At 43.0% G+C, this 23,307-nt stretch overlaps 2 protein-coding genes across 7 annotated transcripts in view; both read left to right on the forward strand.

Annotated features, from left to right (window-relative positions):
• cux2b (cut-like homeobox 2b) overlaps window positions 1-10,081 on the forward strand; it is an 86,367-nt gene extending 76,286 nt beyond the window's left edge. Inside the window, exons 9-22 of the mRNA XM_069682795.1 lie at window positions 166-214; window positions 905-1,009; window positions 2,237-2,428; window positions 2,554-2,612; window positions 2,706-2,754; window positions 2,988-3,087; window positions 3,389-4,018; window positions 4,801-4,902; window positions 5,072-5,910; window positions 6,732-6,897; window positions 7,075-7,380; window positions 7,472-7,660; window positions 7,743-8,019; window positions 8,183-10,081. Of these exons, the coding sequence (XP_069538896.1) occupies window positions 166-214; window positions 905-1,009; window positions 2,237-2,428; window positions 2,554-2,612; window positions 2,706-2,754; window positions 2,988-3,087; window positions 3,389-4,018; window positions 4,801-4,902; window positions 5,072-5,910; window positions 6,732-6,897; window positions 7,075-7,380; window positions 7,472-7,660; window positions 7,743-8,019; window positions 8,183-8,996 (3,877 nt within the window). The 3' untranslated portion in view covers window positions 8,997-10,081. The remainder of the gene's footprint in view (window positions 1-165; window positions 215-904; window positions 1,010-2,236; window positions 2,429-2,553; window positions 2,613-2,705; window positions 2,755-2,987; window positions 3,088-3,388; window positions 4,019-4,800; window positions 4,903-5,071; window positions 5,911-6,731; window positions 6,898-7,074; window positions 7,381-7,471; window positions 7,661-7,742; window positions 8,020-8,182) is intronic.
• Window positions 10,082-12,558: 2,477 nt separating this feature from the next.
• The window catches only part of mtmr3 (myotubularin related protein 3), a 28,117-nt gene continuing 17,368 nt past the window's right edge, over window positions 12,559-23,307 (forward strand). For 5 of the 6 annotated variants that reach the window (XM_069683122.1, XM_069683124.1, XM_069683123.1 and 2 more), the window contains exons 1-6: window positions 12,559-12,709; window positions 14,734-14,805; window positions 15,532-15,588; window positions 18,196-18,285; window positions 19,834-19,950; window positions 22,890-22,972. In XM_069683122.1, coding sequence (XP_069539223.1) covers window positions 15,586-15,588; window positions 18,196-18,285; window positions 19,834-19,950; window positions 22,890-22,972 — 293 coding nt within the window. In that variant the 5' untranslated portion in view covers window positions 12,559-12,709; window positions 14,734-14,805; window positions 15,532-15,585. Of the gene's footprint in view, window positions 12,710-14,733; window positions 14,806-15,531; window positions 15,589-18,195; window positions 18,286-19,833; window positions 19,951-22,048; window positions 22,060-22,889; window positions 22,973-23,307 lie in introns of those variants that run through there. The other variant, XM_069683126.1, reaches the window with a different exon arrangement.

The following is a 23,307-nucleotide window of genomic DNA, read 5'->3' on the forward strand; positions in this document are numbered from 1 at the left end:
CAGTGAGCTCTGACTGTCACGCCTTTGCTTTTTTAAAGGATTATATAATCAGCTAAATGTGTTAATTATAACAGTTGGTTTTCTTTTGCGTGTGTTTCCTGTTCATTGTGTGAGAGTGTCTCTGCAGTGATCCTGTGGCTCTCTGTTTGGGTTTGTGTGTCGCAGGGCAGAGGAGGTCGACGCCATCATGGCAAATCTTGAGAAAGCAAACCAGGTGAGTCCTGTCTTCCTCTGCGCTTCCCTGATTGAGGTGCTCCTTCGTTAAGGTAATGATTCCTGTAATCAAGCCTTGACTTTAATTAGACACCCTCCGTCCTGCCCCCCCCACCCTTCCCACTTCTACCTCCCCTCCCCTGAGTGTGTGATTAGCGAGTGTAAACCTGAGCCCCCGTCGGTGGCCACGTTATGGCAGCACGGCTCCACTCAGCAGAGAACAGGAGGCTGCCGAGCGCTACTGATGCGGGAGTACTGAACGCTGGGGTTCTTAGTTATCTCACTGCCTTGATTGCTTCCTATCCTGGTGATTCCTCTTTTCTTCTGCTCCTTTCTTCTCCCCTCTGCTCTCCTCTCTCATGCTCTTTTTCTCACTCGGCTGCTCTCTGCCAGCAGCTCCTGGATAAATGTTCTCAAAATGAATCATTAATTAGCAGGCCGGGTGTGACAGAGCAGGTAAACAGTTTGGGGAATAAAGTGGGCTGACTAAACAGCCCCCTCAGCAGAATAAAGCGGTGGCTGCACTCGTCTGTTCGGGCCCTAGCTCAGGTTTTTAACTCGGCTCTAATATTTCACAGCAAGGGTGCCTCCTTTGATTTATGTATATGCGCTCACCTTGATCATCTCATTAGCCAATTGATGTGGCTGGTGTATGAAAACTGTAACGCTGTGATACCATGTCTGTGAGCAGAAAGCGGAAATGGCCCAGAGGGAAGTGGAGAGGCTAAAGGAGCAGTTAGCCAGTGGCCAGAGTGCTAACACAGAGAACTGCCATCCAGCAGAGGGCACTAGCAGGGTAAGAATAATATGTCTCCATTTGCAACATGTCTTTTGGCCACATAAGGCCGCATAAGTACACAAGTATGTACTCTTTCTGACATGCTTACTCTTCACTTGATGACTTGTGTAGCTACTTTTACTCCAGCACATTTCAGAGAAAGTTTTTTCTACTTTTTACTTCATCAAAATAAAATAATATTTTTAAAATGAGAACGATTTAGCCTACAAAACATGTTGTCAATTTCAAAATATTATGCAATGTCTAGCCTCCTGAGACCCGAGCTTTTGTTTGGTATGCATTTTTAATTTCACCTACCTTTTGGGGATTGATAGGACCTAATAAGTATGAAACCTAAGAATTGTCTTTGTCCCCGATGTCCTCATGTGAGTACCTTTTGTGTGACGGTGTTGTAGCTTGTTGCTATTAATAAAATCAGTCAAATTTGTCAAGCTACAACTGTTAATACGTATTAAATAAACAAGTTTCAATCATAAAATCTGAAGAGGTTTTGTACCTGGTTGAGTTTTCTGTAGAGACCGACTGTAACACATTTTGGTCGGGATCACGGCCATCTTGAATGTACACTGATCAGTGTCATTTGTGACCACAGGTTGGTGGACAAAGTGTCCATGAATGAGACCAACGGGTCTAAGTTTCGCAGAATTAAATATCATGGTGCTGTGAAGCCAAAATGTAATGTCCCCGAATGAGGACGCAGGGTCTTATAGTGTGTAGCATATAGTAGTAACATAGTATAGTTAGCCTGGTGGCTTTGTTTACTGCTAGAAGATAATTGTCGGCCAAAAAAAAGTGGGGTATTGTGACAATATTTCCCGATAAATACGCTAAAGTTTAAGTAGATGGTCTACCTTTTTGTAAAAGCCTATTATAAATACAGATGTATCCTACGATGACCCTTTAATGACCCCTGTGGACATGATTCTACATCTGCAAAAAAGTATAAAACTAAATGAAATAATGTAACTTATTAACAGCATAAACCCAGGACAAAAAGCCCTGGATAATCCTTACTAAATACATGAACATAGTCTTTATCATTTTAATTTAACAACAAGCATTAATTTATACAGATGTGTTCAACCAGTCATCAGGTTACATAATCAGTGTCAGAGAGCTGTCACATGGCTTTGACACAGAGATGGATGAATAGATAGCCTTTTACATGTTCCCCTCTCTCATCTCCCTCACACGTTTTGTCTCGCTTCCCTCTCGCCCTGTCAGGAGAAGAACGCGAAGGGCGAGGTGTTGCCCTCCAAGCTGGAGGCTGCGGTGCTGGCTAAAGACCGTGAAATCCTCCGTCTCCTTGAAAACGTTCAGCGGCTGCAGTTCACACTGCAGGAAGTTCAAGAGACTTCAGCCAATCAGATTCTAGAGCTGGAACGCCAGCTGGCCTATAAAACAGAAGCTATCGAGGTGAGAGGCCAGGAAATGTGAGAGGTGACAGAACATGATGATCACCTCCTGAGTGCTGAAAGGCTGAAAAACAGAATTCTTATGAATGTGAAATAAAACACGCAGCTTCTCTTTTTCCTTCTCAGAGATTAGAAGCTAAACTGCAATCCCAGATGGACTACGAAGAGATTAAAACTGAACTCAGGTGATCATTTGAGTTTAAACTGAGTGTGCAATTCATAACAATGTGAATATAAATTATTTTTAACATCGTTCGCATGTTTGTTTACGTCCGTAGTATCCTAAAGGTAATGAAGCTGGCTTCAGCAAACGGCAGCTCGTCCCAGGTACGTGCCTGCACCACCTTTGTGTTTACACAGCAGTGTTAAACTGACACGCCCTCTCTCTCTAAAGAAGACTAGTTTTCTTCTTCATGTTCTCTTGATGTCAGTGCCATTGAATGCTTTACTGATCTTCATCCATTATAAGGAAATCTACAGCCACTGTAATGGAGTTAATTGAAAATTAACAGCTTTGTGTGTGTGTGTGTGTGTGTGTGTGTGTGTGTGTGTGTGTGTAGGATTCCACCAAGGCTGCAGAGGCTCTTTTGCTGGATAAAGAGGCCTTTCTTCCATCTCACAAATACCTGGTGGATAAGACCCGAATTTTGCACAGCATCGGTAAGAAAGGTGTACCATGTTTCATTTCCTGTCTTTAAAACCTACACTGAGTAGTTCACCCAAAGGTCCCGACGAGAAGCAGTGAGTTTTATCTCACCATCGTTCTGTGATTGCTTCGCACTCATTGGTCAGTTTTAGAGCCAGTGTTTCCAGACTTGAATCTCTTTGCATAAACTGAGCCAGCAAGATGTAGTCTGGATTTCCAATGCTAAAGAGCAAGTGAGGTTGACAGTTGATTGATTACATAATGTTTCATATAGTATATGCGCCAGGTCGGTGAGAATGTATTTTCTGCCATTAGATGATGACCAGTCTGAGGATGCAGGTAGGGAGAGAAGCAGGCTGCCAGGCTCCCACTCAACCTCTTCTCAGGCAGACGGCCGTGCCTCCCCTAGCCCCGGCCCACCCACCCTGGACAGCTCCTTCTCCAGCCACGACCTACCCCGTCCCTTCTCTGTGTCGCCGTGCTCCGGGGACAGACTGTCAGGAGACCACATCCTTCACAAGCAGCTCCTCTCCCCACACTTTAAAAAGGAGGGTCTCATGGCTTTTCCCACCGCCCTCTATGCAGCCAAAGTCGCCCTCATGTCAGCCACCCAGGGGTCTGTGGGCGCAAGCAGCGTTGACGCTGGCTTACCCAGCGACCAGTCGGAGAGCGGCAGCTCCACCGCGGGAGACGAGGACCAACTCGACACAGCAGAGATCGCCTTCCAGGTAAAGGAGCAGCTGCTGAAGCATAACATTGGCCAGCGTGTGTTTGGCCACTATGTGCTGGGCCTTTCCCAGGGCTCAGTCAGCGAGATCCTGGCAAGACCCAAACCCTGGAGGAAGCTGACTGTGAAAGGCAAAGAACCGTTCATTAAGATGAAGCAGTTCCTCTCTGATGAACAGAACATACTGGCTCTTAGGACCATCCAGGTCCGCCAGAGAGGTGAGTTAAGACAGATTTAACACATACACTAACAGTTCGACTAATTTACATGATAGTTACGTGATAAAACTGCAGTGCCCAGCTGATTTACAAAATTAAAAAAGTTTTTAAATAATGAAAGTATATTTTTGTGACACCATTTTTTTCTGCTTTTATACGATTTCTTCTGATTTCATCAGTGGGAATGAAGGGACTCGGTTTATGTCTTTCATAGCATTCGTTGTCAGTAATAGCAATAAGAATAAAAGCAGCCTGACGCTTTAAGTAGAGTAGGTCAAAGTTGAACCAGCAGATAGTTTGGGCAACATCAAGCGTCTCACTTGTTTTTCCTTGAGCACGTACGCAGATGGCCAAAGCTACCAGAAGAGGAACTAGGTTGTTTTAAAAAGTTCATGTGAGAGTGTTTAAGGGATTTGCGAGTGCAAGAAGCTCCGATGTTCCAATAAGTTTTAAAGCAGATGTAATTATGCCGTCCTGTTTTGGTGGCTTAGCTTTTGGACCTGTGTACATTTTAAACCTTCTAATCTACTTGGACCTCATCCTTGACTTCTTCGCGGCTTCCTCTGCCATGTTTGTAGTGTTACTTTTAAACTTTGTTTTCTCCCCAGATTCACAGCTTTTGAAAGTTGAGCTTCCCGTATACTGCAACCTCAGACAGCACGCGCTCAAAGGCAGCCATTGATCTACCAGTCAAAAGCAAAGCCTTGGAACTGCTCTCTGATCAACCATCCCACTCACCCCCCTCCTCTCTCTCTATCTCTCTCTGTTACCCTCTGTGGCAGGGAGCATCACTCCGCGCATCCGAACTCCTGAAACTGGGTCAGACGACGCCATTAGGAATATCCTGGAGCAGGCCAAGAAGGAGATCCAGTCCCAGAGGGGAGGTGAGGATGGAACAGCGAGTCATGAGTCAGACTTAAAAGCCATATTGATTGTTTCTTGAAATTGACAATGATGTTTTTATCTTGAATTGTTATCATAATTTTATTGCGTCTGAATTGGAATGTGGATTCGAGATTGCATCAGTGTCAAAAGTGGGTCTTTCTTGTTTAGGTGACGGCAAGTCGTCTCTAAACAGCTCATCAGGCAGAAGCAGTAACGGGGCAGGCAGCAGCTCTGACGACACCATAAAGAGCATCCTAGAACAGGCCAGGAGGGAGATGGAGGCCCAGCAGCATGCACTGATGGAGATGGAGGCCTGCGGGAGGGCCCCGACTGCCAGCTCAGGAGTTCAGGTAGAGCGTCTCGGGCCCCCTGAGCGCTCTAGGGGGCTGCCTTTACCCATCTCCATCAAGCAGGAGGAAGGAGGCTGTGTTACCGTCTGCATGGCCAACCCCATCAGTAGCCCCCAGACCCCCCTCAGTGTCCTCTCCCCGGCTGCCTTCGTCCAGAACATCATACGCAAAGTCAAATCAGAGATTGGTGAAGCTGGCACTTACTTCGACCAGCACTGGTCTCAGGAACGAGGGTCAATGGTGCTCGGTGTAGGAGGCACCTCTCGACCCTTCAACTCAGTCTCTCCCTCCTTGTCTTCCTCATCCTCCGGGCCGTCTGCTTTGCCCCGGCCCTGGCCCCGCCTCGAGAACGGCGAGTGTCTCCCCAACAGCGAGGAGGCATCTGCTGCCGAGGACGAGCTGGGGCTGGGCCGACCGGTGGAGGTGAAAGTGGAGTCAGACACATCAGTGAGCGGAGAGTCTCCGGGGCCTGGTCCCGGGAGGCTTTCCTACTACCCATCGTACATCCCCCGCGCCCTAAAGCCCACCGTGCCGCCGCTGACTCCGGAGCAGTATGAAATGTACATGTACAGAGAGGTGGACACCATTGAGTTGACCCGGCAGGTGAAGGAGAAGCTGGCAAAGAATGGCATCTGTCAAAGGATCTTTGGTGAAAAGGTCAGACTTTCTACTTTAAAAAATACTGACAGCCTCACTGCTAACATATGTTAGCATGTGGACGTAGTTACCCTCTTCCTGTTTCCCAGTTCATTGCATATTTTTAACACAGAATTTTTAAAATGTTTATAATGCATTTAATATTGACGAGTGTAATATAACTAAAAACTAAATTTATCGAAGGAACAAATGACTCAAATCATCAGTGTTAAAAGGTACTCGCGCCCTTATTATCTAACAATATATAATCAGTCACTTTAGCAGCAAAAAACTGCAATTCTAATTTGTTATAAGTATTTTACTTTGCTCCTTAACTTTGCTGCTTATCATTGGCTGTGATCTTTTGTGACTTCCTGGATGAGTTCTCGCTTTGAGTGGCGGGCTTCACGTTGTACCGACGTGACTCTATACTGATAGTTCAAACTGTGGTGGCAGTTGAGCAGAAGAACATAGGCCTACATCCTCCTTGGGGTAGAAAACAAATATAGTATGGTACAGTTTTGATGTTGATGAAATCAATTGTCGAAGTCGTATTCTCCATGCAGGGCCTTTCTGTGGGGGTAGTTATAAATACTCGACTACAGTCAGTTTAAATGTTGTGAAATATTTTTAACACATTCATGATTATTCATTTCTCCATGCAATGTGCTGCAACTACGATAAAATATCTGAACAGACTCCACATAACATTTATGATGTTTTGCTTCCCTCTAGTGGTTGTTGGGTGAAAGAGAATCACTCTGGCCGGAAGAGAAAAGCAAACGTATTTCTGATTGTTACAGATAGCAGGTGTAATTATTAACCAGTACTTTTCTGCACAGGTGCTGGGTCTTTCTCAGGGCAGCGTGAGCGACATGCTGTCTCGGCCGAAACCCTGGAGCAAGCTGACCCAGAAAGGCAGGGAGCCCTTCATCCGCATGCAGCTGTGGTTACTGGACCAGTTAGGCCAGAGTCTCAGTCAGCCCCCGAACCAGGGCCACACTCAGGGTGAGACTGCACTACATACAAGCACTCACATCAAAGGACACGAACAAGCAAGAATCACTTTCGAATTGAGATGCTTTATCAACATATCAAAGATAAAAATGTTCATGCAGTGGGACTTCTGCATCGGCTACGTGTAAACTATTGGTTTACTGATTTTCTGATGCTTCTGCCCTCCAGAAAAAAGCCCAGTGACGGCCCAGTCCTCGCCCTCCCCTCCTCCTAGCCCAGCAGAGAGCCACCCAAGTCCTCTGGTGGAGCCTGTCAGCCTGTCCCTGGAGAGCAGCAAAGAAAACCAGCAGCCTGAGAGCCTGGGCCTGGGATTGTCCCCCCACCCAGAGGGAGGGAAATCCACTCCCAGCCTCATGGCTCTGCATCAGCCCACAAACCCTCTGGGTATTCAGGAGCTGGTGGCCATGTCTCCGGAGCTAGACACATATGCCATTACCAAGAAGGTCAAGGAGGTGTTAACAGACAACAACCTAGGTGGGTCCAGGTTCACACTGTGGGGTTTAAGCCAATGCTCCTGTGAATGCAGACACAATCCTACTTCACTGTGTATGTTTGTTTCCCACAGGCCAGCGTCTTTTCGGGGAGACCATCCTGGGTTTGACTCAAGGCTCGGTGTCTGACCTGCTCTCCAGGCCCAAACCTTGGCACAAACTCAGCCTGAAAGGCAGAGAGCCATTTGTCCGTATGCAGCTGTGGCTCAATGATCCTCACAATGTAGACAAGCTGAGGGCCATGAAGAAGATGGAGAAGAAAGGTGGGGAAGTGTATATTCAATATATTTCAGGACTAGTTTGAGAATTTGCTACCCTTACGCTAAATATCATCTTTCCTCGCAGCCTATCTGAAAAGGCGCTACGGGCTGCTGAGCACCGGCTCGGACAGCGACTCCCCCAGCACCCGTTCCGAGTGTGTGAGTCCAGCCTTAGCCTCGCTGGACTTGTGCCCCTACAGCCAGGTGAAGAAGCCTCGAGTGGTGCTGGGAGCTGAGGAGAAAGAAGCACTGAGGAAGGCCTACCTCCTGGAGCCCTACCCCTCTCAGAACACCATCGAGATACTGGCCTCCCAGCTCAAACTCAAAACCAACACTGTCATCAACTGGTTCCATAACTACAGGCCAGTACAATGAACTTTGTTACATTTGCTAGTGTCTGTCTCTGCAGCTTTCATTAGTATTATACAGAAACTTAAAGCTGAAATGTAAATTATAGACTTAACTTGGATAGCTTGATGCTTATTGCCCCTCAAGTGACTATCTAACATCAGTGTTTTTGTGCAGGTCCAGGATGCGACGGGAGGTACTGATGGAGGGCCTACCAGACAATGACACAGATGCTGAGCACCACAGCTACTCCCCATCCATGACAAGGAGCCCCAACTCTGATGGAGAGGAGAGGAGGCTGCAGCAGCCCTCAGGACACATCCACTCCAGCCTTCCTCTTAGCACCAACACTGCACAGCCTCATGTCAAACAGGAGGCAATAGACAGGGAAGAGGAGAGGGATGAGGCGAGGGAGGGCTCCATGAAACAGTCAAGAGCTCAGTGTTTTTCCACAGCAGCACAGTTCCCGCAGTTAAAAAGCGAGCATGAGGACTCTATCACTGGCTGCCGCGAGCCGCACTTGGCCGGCCAGAGTCTGAGGCAGGAAGAGGGAATGAGCAGCCAGGCTCAGGGGCTCTACCATGTCTCAGTCTCCATAGATGGTCTCCAGAGAACCAACCAGTCCAGGCATGAGGGGGAAGACACCAGAAAGTCGCCAGTCGACCCGGTCAGCTTCAAGGCGTCATCAGAGCCTTGTCGCAGCAGCTTGGAGGTCTCCCTAAACTCCCCCTCTGCTGCATCCTCCCCTGGCCTCATGATGTCAGTCTCCCCAGTCCCCTCTTCCTCCGCCCCAATATCGCCCACACTGCCCAATCCGCCCTCAACAAGCACTAATCACAACCTGGACCCTAACCCGCTCCCTCCTTTTCAGAGCCCCAAACTCAACAGAAGCACTCAGAGACGCAATGAGAAAATGGCCAACCTCAATAACATCATCCACAGGCTAGAGAGGGCAGCCAATCGTGAAGAAACACTGGAATGGGAGTTTTAACTCACTTTTTACTTGTATCTAGTCCTGAGGACCGTCGCGGCACACAGGAGAGTCCCGATTAGAAGCTTCCTGAATACTTAGAACAGAGCCTGGCTTTGGAAGGCCTTTCCTCTCAGACTGATAACTCATAGGAAATGGGTACGCAGAGCTAAACATGGGGCTGAATTCCCGACGAGAACTTAAAGAGTTGGAAAAAAATAAATTTATAATTGCATTTTTGTTTTGATAATGCATACTACTTTTAAATATATGTGACAGCACTAGCTGTTGTTTTAGCTATTGGACTTGACATGAAGACTTTTGCAGCTATGGTGTCATAAAATGTACACTGAAGTTCTGTAGATTGCCACTGGGTGAGATTAAAAAAAGACCCCTGTCTTAAGCCATTAAAAGCACTATAACTATTTGAAAAGAGACATTGACCAAATTTGCTACTTTTTGAATAGCAATTTTTCAGATTTTGTCTGTAAGACTGGACAGTTTAAGTCAAGTAACATGAAATCCTATTACTGACTGAGGGATAGTCCTTTAAGACTCTAAATATTCAACATCTTGTATGTACTTAGTTTCTTGGTGATATGTTTTGAAATATTTGTAACTCACACGTATAAAATGTGGTTGTACATGTTGTAGAATTGTCTGCAATAGCCTTCTCTAAACCTGATGTAGCATGGTACTCACCTGACCCTGTTATCCTCTGTAGTTAGTCACCTGTGATTATACTTGAGCGAAAACAAGAGAAAAAAAGTTGAAAACTCTGCAAAAAATAACAAAAAAGGAGATGTTAAATCTAATTAGTAGAGTACTTTTAGTGTTCTGTTTTTTTTTCTTTAAATAATCCTTGAGGTTTACAGTTTAGGGCCCTTGTGCTTTTGGTAGTAAGTGAAACATTCACTACTCATGAGCACAGTTTACATGATTTCTTTCAGACTTACCTCTCTGACCCTCTAAGGCACTGGTTCTCAGACTGTAACAGGCCAAGACACAAGACACCTGGTTTACCTCAGATTATGTTGATGCACATCATGCTATGACCATGCGATTCATTCTTCTACATTAACATGACCCACGCGTGTTTTAATTAATTGAGGGGAAGTGCTCTGTATCATACCTCAGACAAGAGAGAGATCATACACGAAGCAAATGGCAAGTTTTACTAAGCAGAATTGGTCCTTTACAAAGAATATGCTGCTGTTTGACGAGATAGGGAGCTAATAATTCCTTTCTATGAGTGTGTTATGATCCTCCTCAGAGGTAACACCTGATTGAGTGCACTTTCTCAAAATGGGTCATTTACTGTAAATAGAATAATGTTGTACTTGATCAAACAACTCAACCTCTACGCACTGAGCTGTTGTTTTGCCGGGCGAGTTGATACAAAAAAGGTGGATGTGAGCAAAACTACAGTGCTGTGTATCGATCTGCCGTGGGGCCGGCTCACAATATGTGGAAGCATGATACAGTATGACCTTTCATCAACATAAAAACATCCAATCTGTAAGTATGCTACCTTCAAAGACGCGAAAGGTTACAGGTATCCCCTCATATTATCTTTGACCACTTATGTATTGTGTCTGTGGACGTTTTTTTGTCATGCTTGCAAGATGTTCTTTATGTATTTTGCCTCTATTTTATACTCAAAACAATTAACTAGATATTCAATACCTCGTGTATGAACTACTTACAGCACTTAGATTTTGATAATTGTGAGGACTCAAGAAAATTTTAAGTATCAACATTATCCTAACTTAGTGTCCACAAGTCTTTGCCTTTACTGTATCGTTGAAGTTGGTAGTAAACACTTGCACATGTCTACATAGTTCAGAGGACTTGGATTGTATTATGTAGAGATATATATTACACGATTACTAAAAAAAATGATATCTTACATTCTTGGAACAAAATGTGCTGATTATATTGAAATAGAGTGTACAGATTTAATAAACCAAACCCATTCAAGCCAGTGCTGGTCTGGCAAGCTTGCCCACATTTTAGACCTTCTCTCAGGGTAGTCTTGCTTTTTAAAGCTTTACTGAAACAGTTGCTCTCATTAGTGGTGGTGACTATGGTAAGCATAATGTGGTGTAGAGAATGACTCTGTTATATATTCAGTGGAACTGTGGAAGTTGTGTGTAAGTGGTGAAAGCAACTTTCACAGACAGTGGAGGGTTTGTTGGAGGGCTGTAGCTGTTTTGTTATTCATTACACAGATGAGTCAAAATACAGTGTCAATCGGAACTGCCAGGATGAAGCTAATGGGTTGCATTTTTGAGATCAGTAGACTTTGCTATCTAAAATACTGTTTTTTTTCTCTGGTTTTCATACCACCTTTTTTGTGCATAATATACTGTATGATTAGAAGTGACATTTCTTATGTGGAAATATCATTTTCTTTCATGGTAACATGGACATATGACTGAAAAAGAAATGTATGTACCCACACCATTATCTCTTCATGTAAAGCCCATCTCATTGTTTTGCATGCGAATCCATTCTAGACATATGACAAGGGATAGACTGTGTTTTTTTGATGTTGTTCTCGCACAGGGACATTGAATCAGCACTTGGACGTCTTTTTACATTAGTGAAGTCCATGCATGGTGCAGCTGATAAATTTGGCTCTCACAAAGTCATTATGATTCCTGTCAAATCAGAACCGAATAACAACCCAGGTAATTATTTAAATTATTTTGTGCCATATCATTATCCTCACATGAGTAATGCCTTGTGGAAAAGTGTGATTTTAGAGGGGTGTAGGGCTTATTGTAACACAGTTCCAAAAAAAAGCTAAGCTTTTTGTAATAAGAGCCCTACACATTAGATGTTTTATTTTATAATTGACACGTGTCACTAAATAAGGTAATTGGTTTGCAAAATTTGAATGATTGTGGTCAGAGTTGGCAGTAGGCTATAGAAACAACTCTGACACTGAGGGTTTGTCAAAAGGACAGTTTTTCATTTGAAAGTCAACTGAGAGCCAGTAAAGAGAAGTGTCCTGCAGGCTTATATTACTGTCTAATGCCTCACATGTCAGGCTATTAAATGTCAAAGAATGGACAAAGGTATGCCAAGCGTCTTGGAATTGAATTTGCATATGTAAGCCATCATTCAATACATAATTGTTTAAGATCCTGCCGTGTTGTGTTTTCATTTCTTTATGGTGAGGAAGAACCACCCGATGTTCAAATTAACGCACACAAGTTCATGAACACTTCACAAACCTACATCTGTAAAAAACGTACTATAAAACCTCACTCTCCTTCCCTTTACTGTAATAGGCCCACTATATTATAAAACTAAAACAGCATATTAATTATTTACAGTACCGATGCATTTACACATTGTTTGCTTCATTAATAGTCAGTCTATTACCCAAACACTTATACTCTTAGGTTAAATTAAGTGCATCTATTCAGGTATTTGGGGAGTCAAAGGCCCAGTGTTTACATGATCGTACCGCATGGTGTCTCTGAGCCCCTCCCCCGATCAGAGCATCACTCTGACGCGATGACGTCACACGCCCACGTAGGTTGTTGGGCTAGAGACTTCGGGACGATGGCGACGACGACTCGGTGTTGGAAAGGGACGCAGTGAAGCTGGCCTCGGCTCGGATATGACTAATGATTATTTGGTCGAGGTTTATTTGCTGCTTAACAATTGCACAGGCTTCGGATGAATCTTTGGCTTCAAACATCTCATCACTCCTTTCACTGGTGAGTCCGCCGGTTGTGGTCGTTCCTCTGTGTGTTTTGACAGAGGCCTCCGATCTGGGTTCCGCCCTCCATCTCACAACAAAAACAGAGCTGCGCTAGCTCAGCAAGCTAATGTTAGCTAGCCAGCTTACTGGCTGCTGTATGTTACAGCTAGTAATGGCAAACACCAAGTACTACGAGGTTTCAACACAACACACTGTTTACCATTTAATGCAAAAGTATGTGGCTTACAGCCCAGATATCCACTGTGGACTAATTTAGCGTTAGCGTGCTAGCATTACTTTGCGGACGTGTTATCTTGATTAACGGTAGCTGGTAAGTTGGTGAAGATTTAGCTTAACGTTTATTTTACTCAAAGATAAAGAGCAGCTTCAGTTACTATTGCTGTTAGCTAGCCAGTTACTTTTGACTTTTGAAATGGGTAGTTATCCGTCGTTTGGACCAAGATGCATAAATAATGTTAGCAACTGACTTTATTTCCTAGCAAATTATAGTTTATCCATCCGTTATGTTGCGTAGGACTTACTGGCAGTCTTTAAGATTAAATTTTAACTCAATCCAGACGTTTTTGACTTTATAGTTTTATGGATGACTGTAAAGTAGCTTTTTTTCAACTGTCCACATGACATTTATATCCATAGCAAACACTCTCCAACCTAAAATGGCGTGCACATTTTAGCTAGTTTTTGTCAACGTTTTAATATTAAATTGAAGCCATAACGTTATCATTACGATAATTTTGCCAGAATATTTGCTTTTACTTTTAGACGCTTCAAAAGTTAGCTGGCATGTAAGCATCTATGTGACTTAATCCTTTTTAGTCCCGCTATTCTGGTCAAAATCGTTACCTGCAAGTCGACTTGTTTGGGCTTACTGCTTTTAGGCATTGCCACAGTCAGTGCTTCTGTTTTAAACTTCCTACTATCAGTTGAAGATTGACGCCATTTACTTAAAAATGTTGCAGCCTGTGATGCTAGGTGGCCAGTCACGGGACAGGAGTAACGTTAAGGCTCTAAGGGGCTTAGCCTCCCCTGTGTAACTCTGAACTCAGAACCAGACTGAGCCGTAGCCACAGGTCATGAGCCTGCTGCAGTAAACAGAGCGCTGTGTGTGTGGCAGATATGCTTTATCGGGTAGCACCAGCAGTAAAAGCTGGACTCCACAGTGAGTGAGGTAATGACCTCTCTTGGCTGCTACACACCACTCTGAACGACCAGGCGGCGCTGAGGTCCTCCTCCACCGCTGGTGCAATGGGATTTTTAGTTTTTTGCCCTGAAGCATCTTAAATGTTACATAGAAGGTGTGTTGAGTTCTGCTCAGTCATTGACCTTCTCAGATCAGATTTCAGTCTCTGCAGGAGTAACTGACCTTTCGACTATTTGTAGACCTGTATGCCAAGATATTCTTAACAGGTTGCCGTTTTGGAAAGTAATGTTACAGACAATACCGACAGATATCTTATAACACGGTCTGAACAAAAATATGCATCTATGTTCTTGTGACCAACCACTTGCCAAGTGCTTAGAATTGTTATGGCTCGACAAGTATGTGTGCTTAACCAGCCATAAGGGCAGGTGACCAGCCATTGTTGGTAGTTTAAACACAAATTATGTTTCTTTTATGCTAGCAGATCTGACAATCCTTCCATTACTTTGTATTTACCTCAGTATTGTGAGGGTTAAATAAGATGTTATGTATGAATTGTGTTTATGTGTATGAGTTTTCTTGGCTACTCTAAAGGTAAACACAAGATAACCAGTTCACATGACTGATCCATGTCTACATTCTGGGTTCAGCACACAGTAGTCTTTTTTTCCATTCCACAAGTGAGTTTAAGTGGTATCTCTGAGCTCATATACAAGCCACAGTGACCACCAGTACAGCTATATTTGAAAGGGAATCAAAGGAGCTTCTGTAGCTTGAATGTCTCAGTGGGAAAGTTTACTGCTTACTAAATAGAGAGAAGCTAGTAAGAAAAAGCATTCGCTCACTATTCAGGTGCATGTTTGTCTTCGTTTTCACAGATTTCCATGTCTTACTTGTGAGAGTTTACGAACAGTATCATCAGGACTGCTCATCATTATTGATCGTCTGTGGTAAGTCTATTATATATTTTGCTTAATTTGATGCAACTGATATAAGCTTACTGCTGGCCTAAATCCTGCTATTGCTGGCCAAGCCTTCCCTTGTTGATGTCATGTTGAATTGTGTTACTGTTGAACTTTTCGTTTATAACTGCCTAACATGAGGCTGAAAATCTCCTGGTCTATGATAGGCTACAAATGAGTGCATTGGCTAGCCTTAGCCCCATTAATTTAGAAAGTAGTTTCACATCCTGACGCTTGCTTATAGTGTCGCAAATACAAAAAGACAGCAGTTTTCCCGCCTTTAAATTCCATCCGTGCATCGCTTCCTCTTGTCCTTGAAAATCCGCCCATATGCTGTTGAAATGAAGCCAACAGAGGCGGAACATATTATAGAAAAAGATATTAGTTGTTTTTTTTCTACTAGGTAGTAGTCACATTCAGAGTAATGCAATGATCAGATGATCAGAACACATGTAGGGAGAAGGAGATGCTGTTTTAGTGGTATCATCCTTGAGCTGTATCAAATGATTAACTGTTATTTTAGTTATGCTGTAGGTGCTTGTCAATCTAGTTAGGAATTTAGTTTTTTATATCCTAATTGTTGTACATTACATACAGCTTGTTAATAGGGATCTAAATGCATATAATGAGAAAAAAAAGTCTTCTTTCATTGTGTTTTTAAGGATAATGGTTTATATAAATAACTTATCGACTTATTGTGTTTTCCATGTACAGACAGGTCCAGGCCGGAGTTCCTCGTTGGGTGACCTGCTCTCCTTCACAGGGGCCATGGTAAAGTACATTCAGTTCATGGGGAATAACTGCTGTGCTTCCTGTGGCCCGGGAGCTGGCTGCAGAATCAGAAACTCTCCATTGATTTTCATTGTTAATCAGCTCTGTTTATCAGGAAGCAGACTCTCACATCAGCCCCAACAGTGTCAAAGGTCCTCAAAGGCTGCTGTCTAAGCAGGGCAGCTTTCAGCTTTCACATCCTGGTTTAACCACTAGGGGTGGGCGGTATACCAGTTTTAATGCCGTCACCAGTGTGTGGTTCTGCCATGACATGGATTTTGCAATACGGTCATTACCGGGATAAACAAACACGTTTTAGTTTTCGTACACACATGAGGGAGATTTACTTTCCCCAACACTGATGACCTACGTAACACCCATAACAGTGTTTCCCACACATAGAACAACAGGAAAAGTTCGTCTGATATCACAGTAGTGCAGCTCTTCACCAGAGCACAGACCAAACTGACTGCTGTGCATGCTGACTCTGTATGTCACCGCCTGTAAACTGTAAAAATGCACGCAATGTTGCTTCTGTCACCGATTTGCCTGTTGGATGTTCGAGGCAGGCGGGCAGTTCACAAGGTGGCTTTTCAGCTTGTGTATTGCCGTTATTAGCAGCTACTCGTCCCGTTTCTCGTTGCAGCTGTTAACAGGAATACCACACCGCATAACGTGAAAGTATTCCCGTTAACAGCGTCACCTCGTCCTGGTGCTGGTTAACGCTGGGGCTACATAAACGGACCGTTCACGGAGCAGACGTACTGTTTACTGTTACACCTACAGCACACACACCGCCTCAGGTTGTGTGTGCCGACAGGAACGACAGGAAACAGGAGACGTGATTTTTTTTGTTTCATAAAGTAACTGTCACTGGGCTGATCACACTTATCAAACACACATTTGATCATCATTAGCAATGCTTGATGACATACCGCATTAATAACACAACTGCAGCCACAGGTCTGTTAGTATTTGTTTTATAAAGAACGTGTCGCTCCAGCTCTCTACTCTCTACTGTTTCATGCGGGTGTCAGAATCAGAAACAAGAGTGATAAAAGTAGGAGAGGTTTTTGTTTTATTATAATTTTATTATTATTTAAAAGTATGATTGTTAATTGTTTATATGTACATAAAACACACTGTGTTTATCTGATATAATTTCCTGTATTTTTTAAAATCGCATTCATATCGCAGAACAATAATATATCGCCGTATGTTTCTTCCAATATCGTGCAGCCCTAAATCTATTCTATTCTGTTCTCTTGTTTTCATGTTCTTATAACGTAAGCACTTAAAACAGGAGCATTCCCGCTCTGTTGTCCAGAATCGATGTGCCGGTCCTATATGAGGCACCTTTATACTTTTTGTTGCGTTTCTTTTTGTATCAAGTCAGTGCAATAAACATTTATATTGAGAATAAAAAATCGTGAGAGAATCGCGATCTCAATTCTAAGCAAGAAAATCGTGATTCTCATTTATCCAGAATCGTGCAGCCCTGACCAATGAACACATTTGTTTTCCTTTGCATTGACATGAGAGCAAAATGAGCTACAATCATGTTTTGAGTATAGTTCCCCTTTTTATTTTGTAAAACTGCAATATAATACTCTTAGTGCAAAAAGAATAAAAAAATAAGGGATATACGTTTTAGGTCATATTGCTCCTAATAACCACTGGATTGGATACGTTGCTCGTTCAACGGTGTGTGTTTGTATACCTTTGCATGCTGCTGTGTGCCTGCTGCCCCCTGGTTGGCCTCAGCACGCTGCTCCTCCAGCCCGGACAACTGTGTGTGTGTATTAGGCTCGTGCTGAGCCAGCATCCAACAGGCTGCACAGTAGCTGCTCGTGACCTGCCATCTCTTTGACCACCTTAATCTTTCTTTGAACGCTGTCGGGACTAAACGCTGGTCCTGCCCAAACACAGCCCATAGACCCCCGTCGATCTCTACAAGGCCAGACATTTATTTCCACCAATTTGCCCTTGAGGAAAAATCCCTGACTCTGCTTGTATATCCATGCCATGCATTCCCCACTGATAGATATGTTCATTTTGCATAAGATTACTGTGACCTCAGAGATTTAGCCCTCAGGAAAGCACACGGACTGCTTTTTATAAACAAGAAATGCCCATAATTACATTTATGTAACAACATTTTGATTTAATATCTCATTTCTTTCAGGGTCTTTCTTTCTTTCTGTAAATCTCAGAGCAGTGTGCAGTATATTCCAGCCAGCTGTTATCCCGTAGCTTGTTGTGACAAAGGTTGATTGTCGTAAATTAGCCGGAGATTGGGAAGAAGAAGACAGCCACTCAAAGCAGAATTATATGCAGCACTGTCAAGTTGTTTTTTAACACTCAGCTTTTGCAAAATATTCTAAATGCCAATCAGATGGTGCTATGGCCAGGATGGTGCTGGAGGCAAAAGTGATGCAATAACCCCAAAAATACGACGGAGATGATTTTAACTTTCCATACAATTAAGCAGCTTAATGGTGAAAGCTGTCAGTGTATGTGTCAGTGTGCATGAGTGTTTGAAAGAAGGTTGTGGTTGTTAAATTTGATTATAGTTCAGTAAATAGTTAACAGGCCTCTTCTCTGCAGGAGGAGGAGGGGCAGAAGAGCTTGGAGTGCATCCAGGCCAATCAGATCTTCCCCAAGAAGTCCCCCGTCCTGGAGGAGGAAAACATGCAGGTGAGGAAGCTGCTGCCCAGTCTGTCTATCTCCTGCTGTAAAAACGACAGCTAACCTGACCATTATCTGTTTATATGTGGGTGCAACTACTCTTTGTAATCAGTTACATAACCACATGACACAACCACAGTTAAGTCACATGTCACTTAAGCTTACTTTCAGTTTGACCAGCCTCAGAAGCCAAGTCTCAAAAGGCAAATTATAAACCTGTGATCTGAAAATAAAAGTTATTTTATAGTCCGTATTAGGGAAAAAAGAAAAATATAATGATGAGCTTTGATCTGCTGTTCTGAGGAGTGAAACAAAGAAAGAGAAAGTATGGAAAAATATCCGCGGTTCCTGATTATATTGCTTTATTTTCTAAAATGTAAGATTGATGATTTCTAAAATTACAAGCAGAGTGTTTTTCCCTTGTGTTTGAAGCCCCAACAAATGTTTCCTACTGCATGAGACAATGAGGTTCAGAGCTTGATGTTGATGAAAGAAAGGCAAGAAGTACGGTGTGGCACTAAATGTACACTCCTCCATACCCTCTATGCCTTTACGTCACAGCTTGCGTCACAACTCTGCCCCCGAGTGCCGTACAACTGTTTCAGACATCCAACCCAAATTAGAGTTAAAGACTATGTGGCAATGTGTTTAGCCCCTCTTAAACAGCCGTTTCAAGCTATGCTATGTTGTTATTTGCCTAGCTGTTTACATAAAAGCTACAGGGGGTCAAAGTTGTTCCGCCATTAAGCCGGCAGTGTAGGCAGTAATAGAGGTGAAACACCATTTGTGTAAAAGAGGGGAGCCTACAGGAAGTGTGTCCGATGCTCGTACTGTATGTTCACGTGTCACTCATATCTTGCTCCGCTACACTTGAACACTGTTAAATTTCACACTGGGACAGCAATATAAACAAATACAGTGTAAAGGTTCAAGTTTCCTGACAACTCTGTTGAGGAATCTCTCTATAAAAACTGCTTTTTGTTTGTATACATACATAGCCTCACATATAACCAAATATTAAGGTTGTCTAAACGTTTTAGTTATGTTGTGATGTAGCTGTCAGAAAAGGAAACTCGCATACATACGTTTATGGATGCACTTCCATTATTTCCATTGACACAGTGAATAATAGAGGATGCAATAGACAGGGGAATTGAATTATTTAACCAATTCAACTTAAACATGGTCTTAAAAATGTGAGCGTCTGGAAATGTGAGTCTTTAAAAGTGTAGAATTTTTAAACGAGAAAAAGCGTAGGAACCTTGTTTGCAAAAGATGGAAAGGTGACAATGTTCCCAGATACTACAGTTGTCATGGAAAAAAGAATATTGTGATAAAGGGAGGTTAAAAGGTTTCTACTTTTCAGCCATAGATTAACTAACATTTAATTTGCTTAACTGTTTTAGGAAAAAGGTTGATGCAAGTTGCAAAACAGTCGTGACTCTATCTAGTGAAAGAATCAATGTTACTGCATCTCTCTGTGCAATCATCATCATCACTGGTGTTCTATATGGCTCTGCAGTTTATTTGAAATGTCTTATCTCCTGCTGTTGCTAGGTGCCCTTTCCTGAGCTGCACGGGGAGTTCACAGAGTATGTAGGGAGAGCAGAGGATGCCATCATTGCAACGTCCAACTACCGCCTACACATCAAGTTCAAAGAGTCCGTTGTCAATGTAAGTATTCCTGAAAGGTGACAGATGAGCTTCATGGCCACTCCATCGTATGGAGGCTGTGTGGAAGTGTTCAATAATGTTTCGTGAATGGTCAGAGCTTTGGTGACCGCGCCTCTCCGAGCTGATCTGCACTGGCAGCACTGCCTTTTGACTCTTCATCGCCTCTCTTTCTAGACTCGCCTGTCCGCTCCACGTTCTCTCTTTAATTGCTGTTCCCTTGGTTGCAGAGGTTCTAGAGGGGATGCATAACAGTCGCACCCTCTCGCGCTCTCTCCCTCTGTTTATTTCATCGTGTTAAGAAAGAGCAACGAGCTTTGTTACCTAACAGTGGTCCTTTTCTGAAAACATCCTTCCTCATTCGTCATTGCAGACATTTCCTCATTTTTTCTTAACTTTTCCAGATACTCTTTTTGAATGTTGTATTAAAATATTAAATATAATATAATAATAATATTAAAAATATTAAAAATACTGTCTCTAATGATCTATCTATCTTTAATTTTATGAATTTTAATTCAAGAATAATAAAGTTATTGGTATTTCCTTCAATTTTACCATGACATCTCCCCTTGAGTGGCTCTCGCAGTAAAACGTACGAGCAGAAAAGTTGTGCAATAACACATAATGGGTTTTATTTGTTTTACTTCTATTCATCATTACCTTATTTTTAAAGTACACATATGGTGATATTCTATCAGTATTATTTTTGGTTAACACCTCATGAAAAGACCTAAACCAACAGATCTGATCAAGTTATAATGTCTGCAGAACAGTGAACACTACATTAAAGATATTAAAATCAATCCAATGTATATAATTGCTCTGCAGTGCATCATTCGTTTTTTCTGTTCATCGCTAATCTAATGTTTACCTGTGACTCGCGTTTTAAAGTCGAGGTGAAATTAAAAATTGTATTTTAATCCTTTTAGATCACATCCCCGGTAATACTGTGCATCTATTTGACAATATAGGCCAAAACAAATACAGAAAATCCATTTCTTCATATTCTTGTATCAAAATCCTATCATTTTTTCTTCCGGTAAAATTAAATTTCATGCGTGCTTACGTAAGTTAGCACCAAACAATTTCAACCAATCAATCTGCAACATTTAGCCGCAGAGCACCAAGAACGCTCGGTCAGTTAGCTAGCTACTGCGCTGTGGAGAACGTCTGTCTACGCCCACTTCTCAACCATCAAATCAAATCCCTCTAATGATATGTCCCGCCTGCACGTCCTGTTTCACTCGGAAATACGGCACGATACGGAAGCTAGATACTCTCGAAATGCCGTTTCAGCTCGACTTTAAAGCCCTTCTTCTTGAGTCTGTGAAATTTGTACTCACTCAGAGAAAGTGAAAGCGTGGGCCCTGCTCATATTGGGTTAAAAATCATAGTGTCTATCCTGCAGGCTGCTGACAGCACTGACAGCTGAAGAAGCAATCACAGGTTGAGTGCTACGACTGTCTGGTAGCAAAAGTGGCTTCACTAACCGATCAAGCAACCAACAGACTTGATTTGCACTGCCTGGTCTTACCCTCATGCTTCTCTGAGACTGAGGTTGTGAAGTTTACAGCCAACCATGACTTCTTTCCTACATTGCTAATTGTAAAACGATGCTGCTAAATCCAACAGTGTGCAGCAGTGAAAACGTCAGTGATTGAGATGGCTCCATCCATCCATCCAAGTGCTTCCTTTTTCGGCTGGTTGCCCGTCACATGTTGCCAGGGTATATTGGACCTCAAAGAGCCTCCGGTTCTTGGCTCACACACTGATTCTCTGTGCTCCCATCAGAGCCAACGTGCTCCTCACACATATTTGGAGTTGATGAGGCATCTGCATCACATGGCTGTGCTGTCAAAGCTCACAAATCAGGGCTGGGAGGTGCCGCAAAGGAGTTCTGTTAACAAGCAGCCCAGAAATTTTGATGATGGCCAGATTAGGGATGAAGATTAGAGGGCAGGAATTAAGTTGTGGCAGCAGGATGCTCTGACATCCGGAATGTGGGGCAATGGCAACACACAGACAGAGATGGTAACAAATCAACATGCATCACTGTCATTATTGTTCTCTCTGTTTTTCTCTGGATAGAGTTGTTGTTGTGAGGTGTCAGTAAGTACCCAGCAACACTGCACGGCATGGAGTGGTAGACTTATTATTTTGTGTGCCTGTCTGTGAACTGACTGGTGTATGTAGGACTCCCATTTAACACCAATTGATGGAATAAAGTAGTCCTGAAGAAATGTATGTGGGAAAAACATATGAAACTCATGAACCAACAGAATCTTCATCAGGCAGTGCCCCTCTACCACACTGGGAATGTGCTGGGAGCTTGACCTTGCAATGACTTGTGGCAGTTCTTGCATGGCTCTGGACTGTGCGAGAAGAACAGCAGCTTTAGCCACAGTATTTATAAATAAAGACACTGTGCTGCTGAAATTCTCTTAGCTAGCTTGGTCAAACACAGCAGTACTCAAAGTTTGCTCTTAAGTCATAAGCACATGACAGTTCTGTACTTTGGATGTTATTTGCCTATAAAAGATGTGACCGTAGCTCTGAGCCAAATACAAGCAATTCAGGATCGAGTATCGAGTGTTTTTGTTCTTCCATACTGAAAGCTAAGAAAATTCAGTATATTAATGGAGCTCAGATATGTAATCTGTGTGACTACAATAGTTTTAGCACCGTGTGGGGAAGTGATGTCGCAGCCCATGTGGTGATTCTTCTTGGCACAAGAGCATTTAACTGCGTAGACTACCACTAATGTGCAAAATGAATTCCATTAACAGTTACGTTATTAATGCATGAGTTGCAGTCTATCACATTACTCGTACTGACTGCACGTATTTGGCTGGTACATTTTAAACTCTCTCAATATGTTATTAATTTCATTCAAGTTTGACTGTGTTTAAAGTTGGTGTCCTTTCTCTTTCACTCCGTAGGTTCCTCTTCAGCTCATAGAATGTGCTGAGTGTCGGGATATGTTCCAGCTTCATGTCACCTGTAAGGACTGCAAAGTCATCAGGTAAGACCAGTGATACACTCCTCTTTGTTAAAGGTATGGGAAACGTGATTTAGAATCATATTTGAGCATGATATGTGATGCTCTGGGCAAGACATTCGAAGATGCAGAAAACAAAATGCCATCTGAGAACTCCTATTTGTTTTGATTTTTCACAAGGAGTTCCAGATTCAGGATGGTCTAGGTGTTACAATTTATGGAAACCACAATGCTATGCCGTTAAGGTTGCTACGGCAACACAATCACATGATACACACAATAAAGATAACAGAGTTTAGACCAAGACAATCCCAGAATGACCTGAATGAGCAGGGCACGTTCACTGAAGTCACACGGTT

This window comes from Semicossyphus pulcher, unplaced genomic scaffold, assembly GCF_022749685.1.
Source record: "Semicossyphus pulcher isolate SPU_LCO1_2020_fin unplaced genomic scaffold, fSemPul1.0.p SCAF_6, whole genome shotgun sequence".
NCBI classification, from domain to species: domain Eukaryota; kingdom Metazoa; phylum Chordata; class Actinopteri; order Labriformes; family Labridae; genus Semicossyphus; species Semicossyphus pulcher.